General features: G+C 49.9%; 3 protein-coding genes across 3 annotated transcripts; 1 reads left to right on the top strand and 2 right to left on the bottom strand.

The window, feature by feature from the left end:
- Nucleotides 1-755: 755 nt before the first annotated feature.
- On the bottom strand, nucleotides 756-3,203 carry BDV27DRAFT_139823 (tRNA modification protein MTO1). The gene has a single exon (XM_032069528.1). It carries the CDS (start codon nucleotides 2,857-2,859, stop codon nucleotides 1,060-1,062), a length of 1,800 nt encoding a protein of 599 aa, XP_031920260.1. The 5' UTR covers nucleotides 2,860-3,203; the 3' UTR covers nucleotides 756-1,059.
- A 138-nt stretch (nucleotides 3,204-3,341) lies between these two features.
- BDV27DRAFT_139822 (acireductone dioxygenase (Ni2+-requiring)) lies at nucleotides 3,342-4,411 on the top strand. The gene is made up of 3 exons (XM_032069527.1): nucleotides 3,342-3,573; nucleotides 3,664-4,035; nucleotides 4,092-4,411. Exons 1-3 carry the CDS (start codon nucleotides 3,544-3,546, stop codon nucleotides 4,224-4,226), a joined length of 537 nt encoding a protein of 178 aa, XP_031920259.1. The 5' UTR covers nucleotides 3,342-3,543; the 3' UTR covers nucleotides 4,227-4,411.
- mmm1 (ERMES complex subunit MMM1) lies at nucleotides 4,412-6,348 on the bottom strand. Its single transcript, XM_032069526.1, has 3 exons — nucleotides 6,068-6,348; nucleotides 5,972-6,002; nucleotides 4,412-5,909 (listed from the first exon to the last, which is right to left on the bottom strand). Exons 1-3 carry the CDS (start codon nucleotides 6,081-6,083, stop codon nucleotides 4,481-4,483), a joined length of 1,476 nt encoding a protein of 491 aa, XP_031920258.1. The 5' UTR covers nucleotides 6,084-6,348; the 3' UTR covers nucleotides 4,412-4,480.
- Between the last annotated feature and the right edge of the window lie 898 nt (nucleotides 6,349-7,246).

Here is a 7,246-nt window from a genome sequence, read left to right as displayed (position 1 = left end):
CGCTGCCTGTTGTCCCGGAGGCAATCATAGACGCATGGAATCTCAAAGAAGCAATGACCGGATTTCAGTAAGTAATCATTTCTAGTTATTGTCTATCACCCCCTTTTACCCTTCTCATCTTGTGTGTGCTGCAAGAAAATAGCATGAGCGGGCAATATAAGCTTTTTCGGGAAGAAAACAAGCACATACGACCATAGGGTGTGGAGAACAGGGCTTCCCGTCCGCTCAGCCGTACTTAAGCCACACGCCGGGAGGTTAGTAGTTGGGTGGGTGACCACCAGCGAATCCCTCCTGTTGTATGTTTTTCTTTAATTTTTGTTTATTTTCCATTTTTATCCTTCGATTCCATTTTTGTATATTGATTATGTGATGTGCTACACACTTTTTTTTGAATAACAAAACTAACAGCAAGAACCTAGATACCTCGTCGCAGCTACTACCATCTGGTCCGGAATGAGCTATGTCTTCTCTAGAGACGCAGTCAAGATCCTTACAAAGGAAGAAGTACAGAAGCGCCTGGCAAGGGCCAGCGCGAAGAAGTCTAGTTGAATATATCGTATCAATAAATGTATGTCATGTGTACATTAGTTAAGCATCTATCTTACATACAGGAAGCGGTTTGCATATGTGTTGTGACTGTCTTTACAGTTCAGCGTGAGAGTGCCTAAGCTTTTTTGGAGTTTTGTTTTAATGTCCTCGAGTCAGTAGGGATAAAAGAGCTGTCTTAGAATAATGTGAAAAGGTATCTTCAATGATTTATCTAAAGCGTTACTGTACATGGTGAGATGAGGTGATTCCTATAAATATGCGCACGTATATGACCCGTCAGAATCGACCAAGAGGAAAGTTTGAAAAAAAAAATACAGAATAATGTACATGTTTCTCCGGGCTAATGTCCCTAAAGACCGGAAGCCAAGCAAGCCCTTTCATATCAGATACCCATCCCTGAACCTGTCCATTGCGCCTGGTGTGTTTGCCGCTGAATATTCAGAATATGACTGCAAACTGTCCGTCTTCGTAAGTAATGTATGTGATTATGTACCAGATTAAGTTCTCAACCTAAGGAGCTTGTTGTAGGATGTCATCCGGGGTCTCTTCTAGGTTCTCACTCGCAGGTGGTGTACCGGTTCTCCGAACGTGAGCAAGTAACCGTATGGCACCTGCGGGAGTAACACCTTCGATCCGTCGGGCCATACCAACGCTGACGGGTCGGACGCGTTCGAGGGCCTGTTTTTCCTCTGTGCTAATGCCTTTGACCTTGGAGTAGTCCAGGTCGGGGGGAAGGAGCAGGCTTTCGTCCTGCAAAAACTTGCGGACCGCTGTCTCTTGTCGAGCGACGTATGGGGCGTAGCGGCGTTCGATAGCAACGCGGGTTCGGATTTCTGGGGCGAAGGAAGAGGGGGTGTAGACCTTTCCGGAGGGGGATTCGATGTGCGGGATTAAGGCATCAATTTCGACTTCGTCGAGACAGAGAAGGTCAAGTGCTGAACGGATAGAAGTGTCTACTCGGGCCTTGAAGCCTTTACGGGACCATGCGTTAGAGGACATTCTTGTGTTGGCGAGAAGGGTCTGGAGCTCGTTGATCTGCGTCTCGGTGTCGGTGAAATGTTGCCAGCGTTTGTCAGAAACGACACCCGCGTTGCGAGCCATTCGTGTTAGGCGTAGATCCGCATTGTCTGATCTTGTGGAGATACGGTACTCGCTTCGCGTTGTGAACATACGGTAGGGCTCAGATACGCCCTTGGTAATCAGGTCGTCGATCATGATTCCAATAAACCCGTCTGACCGCGTAAGCGTGAGCGGCGACCGGCCTTGAGCAGAGAGACCGGCGTTGGTACCGGCGATGATTCCTTGTCCCGTGGCTTCTTCGTATCCAGTTGTTCCGTTGATCTGGCCGGCGAGATAAAGTCCGCTGATCAGTTTCGTTTCCAGGGTAGGCCAGAGGTTACGAGGATCGATGTAGTCGTATTCCACTCCATAACCTGGTTGGAGCATGCGCACGTTTTCCAACCCGTGAACGGTCCGCAGCATAGCGTACTGAGCGTCTTCCGGAACAGTCATAGAGATACCATTAGGATAGATAACGTCGTTAGGCGCAAATCCCTCTGGTTCCAGCCAGATGAGATGTCGCTTCTTGTCCTGAAAGCGGATGATCTTTGACTCAAGAGAAGGGCAGTACCTTGGTCCTCTGACAGTTTCGCGAATGTGGATGGATTTATCCAAGTTGGCGCGGATAATGTCGTGAGAGGCCTCGTTGGTATGGGTCATCCAACAATTGAGTTGACCTTCGTCGCCGACTTGAACCGTATTGTTGAGGTAGGAAAACGGTTGCGGTGGTGAATCACCTTTCTGAACTTCGAGGGATTTGAAGTCGATCGTCTTCGCATCTAGTCGAGGAGGAGTCCCGGTCTTCAGACGACCAAGCTGGAACCCAGCTTCACGGAGGGACTTGCTTAGTCCAAACGTAGCGGCCTCACCCATGCGGCCCGATGGGTACACTGTCATTCCGATATGAATTTCTCCGCCCAAGAAGGTCCCCGTTGTGATTACCACTCGGCTAGTAGGTATGACCTCCCCAGACTCCAGCCTTACTCCAACAATTTTGCCCTGCGCACCTGGCACATCCTCCACACCCTCTTTTGACACCACTATATCTGCAACTTTCCCCTCCAAAACACTCAGCCCTTCAGTCGCGAGTAGCTCTTCTTGCATGTACCTCTTGTATAGGTCACGGTCGATTTGAGCGCGAGGTCCCCAAACTGCAGGCCCCTTCGACCTGTTGAGAATCCGAAACATGATACCGGCTTTGTCGATTATGCGCCCTGCAACACCGTCCATTGCGTCAACTTCCCGGATCATTGTGCCCTTTCCGATTCCCCCAAAACTTGGATTGCACGAGCATACGCCGATGTTGGAGAGCGAGGGTGTGATCAACGCGGTGCGAGCGCCCGAGCGAGCTGCCGCAGCGCAGGCTTCCGAGCCAGCATGTCCACCTCCAATGACAACGACATCATATGGTCTACATCACGAACGTTAATGCCATGAACTAAATGAAGAATCCTGAAAAGAAGGATAGCGATAGGAAAGACAAGGGCATACCGTGAGCCATCAGAGACAGTGGCCAGACCGCGAACTGAACCCAACAATCGGGAGCGAGAACCGTGGCCCCATTTCTGAAGAGCCACTGACCGCACCCGGAAAGCCATGATGACGGGGTATAATGGTGGAGAGTCAAATCATAGAGAGAATTTCCAATCCCCGACCAACTAAACAGAAAATCTGGCAATTGCGCATCACGTGCAGACACGCTATGGCCGTTAACTCCGAGGGCGGTGAGGACAGCGGCCTCGATCGTTGCGCAATCGTTGGCCAATTGCGGGGCTCGATTTTCTCAACCCCGCGGACCATTGGCTTGCGGTCCTTTTTTTCTTGATTCATCCACAGCTGCTCTTCTCTGTTCCTGAAGTATCTTCTCCACTGGCAACTGGAAAACCCGTTCAATTTTCATTGTCCTTTGACACAAAGTCAGAACCACAAGTCAGGATGAAGGCATACTGGTACGACAACAAGCCGGTACGTTCAACAACTGCGAAGACGCTGCCTACCGCCGTGCCTGCCGCCGTCAGGATTGCGATAGGAGGACGGTAGCTAATCTTGTAACAGGGTGACCAGCGCGAACCCCACGACTCTGGCCGTCCTGTCTCCGAAGACTACCTCGCTTCCCTCGGAGTTTTCTACCGCTATTGCCCTGATATCGAGTCTGTCAACGCTTTGGCCGAGGAGCGCGGATATAAGAACCGCGATGAGGTGTGCGTTTCTCCACAGACCATGGGCGACGTGTACGAGTCGAAGGTGAAGATGTTCTTTGCTGAGCATCTGCACGAGGATGAGGAAATCCGGTACATCCGCGACGGTGAGGGTTACTTCGATGTGCGCGGTCAGGAGGATGAATGGGTCCGTATCCAGCTTAGCAAGGACGACCTAATCATCCTTCCTGCCGGTATCTACCACCGATTCACTACCGATGAGAAGAACGTGAGTTTGTGTCAATTACCTTGGATTACGTCTGGCTGCTGACCATGTACTCGTAGTATGTCAAGGCTATGCGCCTCTTCCAGGAAGAGCCTAAGTGGACGCCTTTGAACCGTAGCGGAGAGGTTGATACCAACCCTCATCGGAAGACATATCTCGGAACTCTCAGCACAAATGCTGTGGCTGCAAACTAAATGTGTGTCTTGCTAGGTTCGGGGCCAAAGCATGGACATCTGGAAAGGCCCGATTTGTTCCGTGATCTACGTCTTCCAGGTGATTGGCATGGCTACATTTGACGATTGAATGTGTATATATCAAAGCAATGAGATTCATGACGAGCATTCAGTTTCGCTATGCACATGTAGTACACAAAGAAACACGGGCTTATTATGCAAAAAGATCCTCTTTGTGAAAACATATGTTAGTATACATCAGGAAAATTAAGCCATTAGTTAGCGGTCGCACCTCCAGGTAAAGTGCCAGGCATGTGGAAGTCATCACTCATGCCACCACCGCTCCCCTCTCGGGTCATGCTATGGCTGCGAAATCCACCTGTCTCGACATTGAAGCTACTCGTTCGTGAGACACTGTCGAATGGCGGCCGTGCCCCCAGTCCTCGGAATCTCAACCCATCTGGTTCCCTACCAATGTCATCGGCTCGAAGTGGATTACCCATATCTGCAGACATAGTGGACCGAGATGCTGCGTTAGAGCCAGTTTCAGAGTCTTCCCCTGTCCGTACGCCGGTCCGGCCCATGCGAGGCCAGAGATCGGGCAAGCCCACCACTTGCACTCGGGGCTCTACCACACGTTCCTCGAACCATGAATGAACACGGGCTTCCACCAATTGAGCGACTTTTGGTACATCCTGAAGCCTGCTACGGGAGCCAATCAGTGACCGCACTGAGAGGTCAAGTCGATAGTCAGGAAGGAATGAGAATGCGACGTTGCTTTTCGGGCTGGTTTTTGGCGGAGACTCTTCTTGTGCATTGGGTGCCTCTTGAGCAGGCTCTCCTGACCCATTGGTAGGGTGTGTTCGTGCATTGGCAGCCCCGTCTGCAGTGGGGGGTGAGGGTGAGGGTGATGGCGTGTGAAGGGGAGGTGTGGATGCTGGGACCAAAGATATGCACAACGTCCCTGAAAACCGCACAACGGAAATAGATAGGGCCACTGGAAGAATGGCTGAGCAAGGTTTGGGGTAGTTCAATAGAAGGGAGGTCTCAACAGCAATAGAGAGATTGTCATCACTCAAGTCGACGTCTAACAGAGCCTGAAGCCTTCCACCGTCAGAGTTGGGGTCGTCCACAGCAATGATGCGACAATTGCTGAATATTGGGAACTCTTCGCCTAAGGATATGTCCGTCACCGCGATCTTGTCTATGAAGGAAGGCTTTTTCTCTGGGTTGTTCAATGCGGCAGTCAGCGAACTGAGGATCGAGGATGTAGGGTCATCCTTCAACAAATACGCCGTTTGCCTGTATTGCGCGATAGTTTGTGCGATCAATACATTAAACCAATCCAGGGATTCCGGTTGATGAGATGAATGGTGGATCCTGTGGCGGCCATGCTTTCCCGAGGGATTCGTAGGTATAGCGCTATAGTAGGTTTTCCGAAGAATGGATCGAGTGTTGGTAGCAGACGATGGCACTGGACGAAGAACGTTGGACGTAGAGGGTTTTTCTCTCAGCGATCTAGAGGTTCCCTCATTGGGGTTTATGGTGTAAATCGAATTGGAGCGTCTGTGGGTTGAGGCGCGGTGAGAAAGGCCGCGGGACGGCGGTGGAGGAGCTTCGCCGAAAATGAAGAACTTGATGAAGGCACCGATGAGCAGTACAACGGAGAGCTGTCCTAGGAGAAACCCCTGAGTGAAGGAAAGACTTGATTGCCTCATTAGTTTTATCATTAGAGCAATGCCAGGGCCTCTATCCGAATGACGTACGAGGATTGCGCCGGAACGGCCGAGGGTTCATCTACTTAATTCGTCACGGTTAGCCATAAATTCTGAACTACAAATTGGGAGAAACAAAGGACGCACTTTGCTGAAATGTCATTTTCAGCCACTGTCGACCTTAATGATTGGTCATCACCCATCGCTGCACCAGCGTCAGTAGAGTAAGAAGGTTGTGAGGGTTTGACTTCCGCAAGCAATTTAATTTAGACTCTCGACTAGTCTGGACTAGCGCCAGATCTCCTTATCGGATTGATTATCAGAGTTATCGTTTCTTCTTTCTATGTATCGGAAACACAAGAACAAATGAGCAGGAAGTCAGGGACAAAGAGTAATATATTTATTCACTTAATCTGCAGTTTTGGAGCAAGTCCCTCTCTTTACCACGGCGAACTTTCAACAAGTTTCAGACCAAAGACACGTTTTTTGCTCTTCCCAGTGGATAATGACAACTGTCAACATGCCCGTCAACTAAAACGCCACCACAGCTACCACGTATACAAAGCTCCACTTCTCGTCCAATTTTGTTTTTTTTTTTTTTTTTTTTTTTATTTGTTGCGAAACCATCCAGCTGTCATCGCTTGGTTTTACTAGTATCTAAACTATGTTTTCAATAAACTTACAGCCATTCCTGTCTTTCCTTCTTCTTGTGCTTCCTACCCTCTCATATGGCAGGAATCCTCCTGGCAACAATGCCATCCTTCTCTCTAATGTGCAAACGTTGACTCTGCGCGGAAATCGTCTGACAACCTCTCGCCGTGTTGATCCCATCCCCCAGTTGCAATGCACTGGGCCATCAAAGAGGATATGTGACCTATATCCCATAGATGTGATGCGATGCACCAACGCAGGCTACGACTATGATGAGGAAGACGTCCAGTGGACCTGTACCGCATCATTACCCCAAGAGTTCAAGCTTGGCTCAACAGATGTTGTCTGCGAGGGATACCGAAATGCAGAGGACAAGTGGGTACTGAAAGGCAGCTGTGGTGTAGAGTATCGACTATTGTTAACGGAACTTGGAGAGCGGAAATTTGGACGTGTACGAAAAGAAACTAGGCCTAGAATGCCGTTGAACAACGAAGGGAATGGTCTGGCTTCACTAGGAGATATACTCTTTTTTGGGCTCATGGGAGCGGTTTTTTTGGTGATACTGGTAGCCGTGTGTAATGAATGTTCCGGTTCGCGAGGAAACCGAAGAGGCCGCACTCCTGGTCGTGGGTTTGGTGGTGGTGGTGGTGGAGGAGGAGGAGGAGGAGGAGGAGG

The sequence above is a fragment of the Aspergillus caelatus genome (genome assembly GCF_009193585.1).
Source record: "Aspergillus caelatus strain CBS 763.97 unplaced genomic scaffold BDV27scaffold_543, whole genome shotgun sequence".
NCBI classification, from domain to species: Eukaryota; Fungi; Ascomycota; class Eurotiomycetes; order Eurotiales; family Aspergillaceae; genus Aspergillus; species Aspergillus caelatus.
Note: the sequence above shows the minus strand (reverse complement) of the source record. Positions and strands in the feature narration are given on the sequence as shown.

Excerpts from the sequence above, each read along its gene's own strand:
- BDV27DRAFT_139823 (XM_032069528.1), bottom strand. The coding sequence starts at position 2,859 with ATGATCCGGGAAGTTGACGCAATGGACGGTGTTGCAGGGCGCATAATC.
- BDV27DRAFT_139822 (XM_032069527.1), top strand. The coding sequence starts at position 3,544 with ATGAAGGCATACTGGTACGACAACAAGCCG. Across the intron at positions 3,574-3,663 it reads ACTGGTACGACAACAAGCCG|GGTGACCAGCGCGAACCCCA; the intron begins GTACGTTCAACA and ends ATCTTGTAACAG. Across the intron at positions 4,036-4,091 it reads TCACTACCGATGAGAAGAAC|TATGTCAAGGCTATGCGCCT; the intron begins GTGAGTTTGTGT and ends ATGTACTCGTAG.
- mmm1 (XM_032069526.1), bottom strand. Across the intron at positions 5,910-5,971 it reads GCCGTTCCGGCGCAATCCTC|TCTTTCCTTCACTCAGGGGT; the intron begins GTACGTCATTCG and ends GAGGCAATCAAG.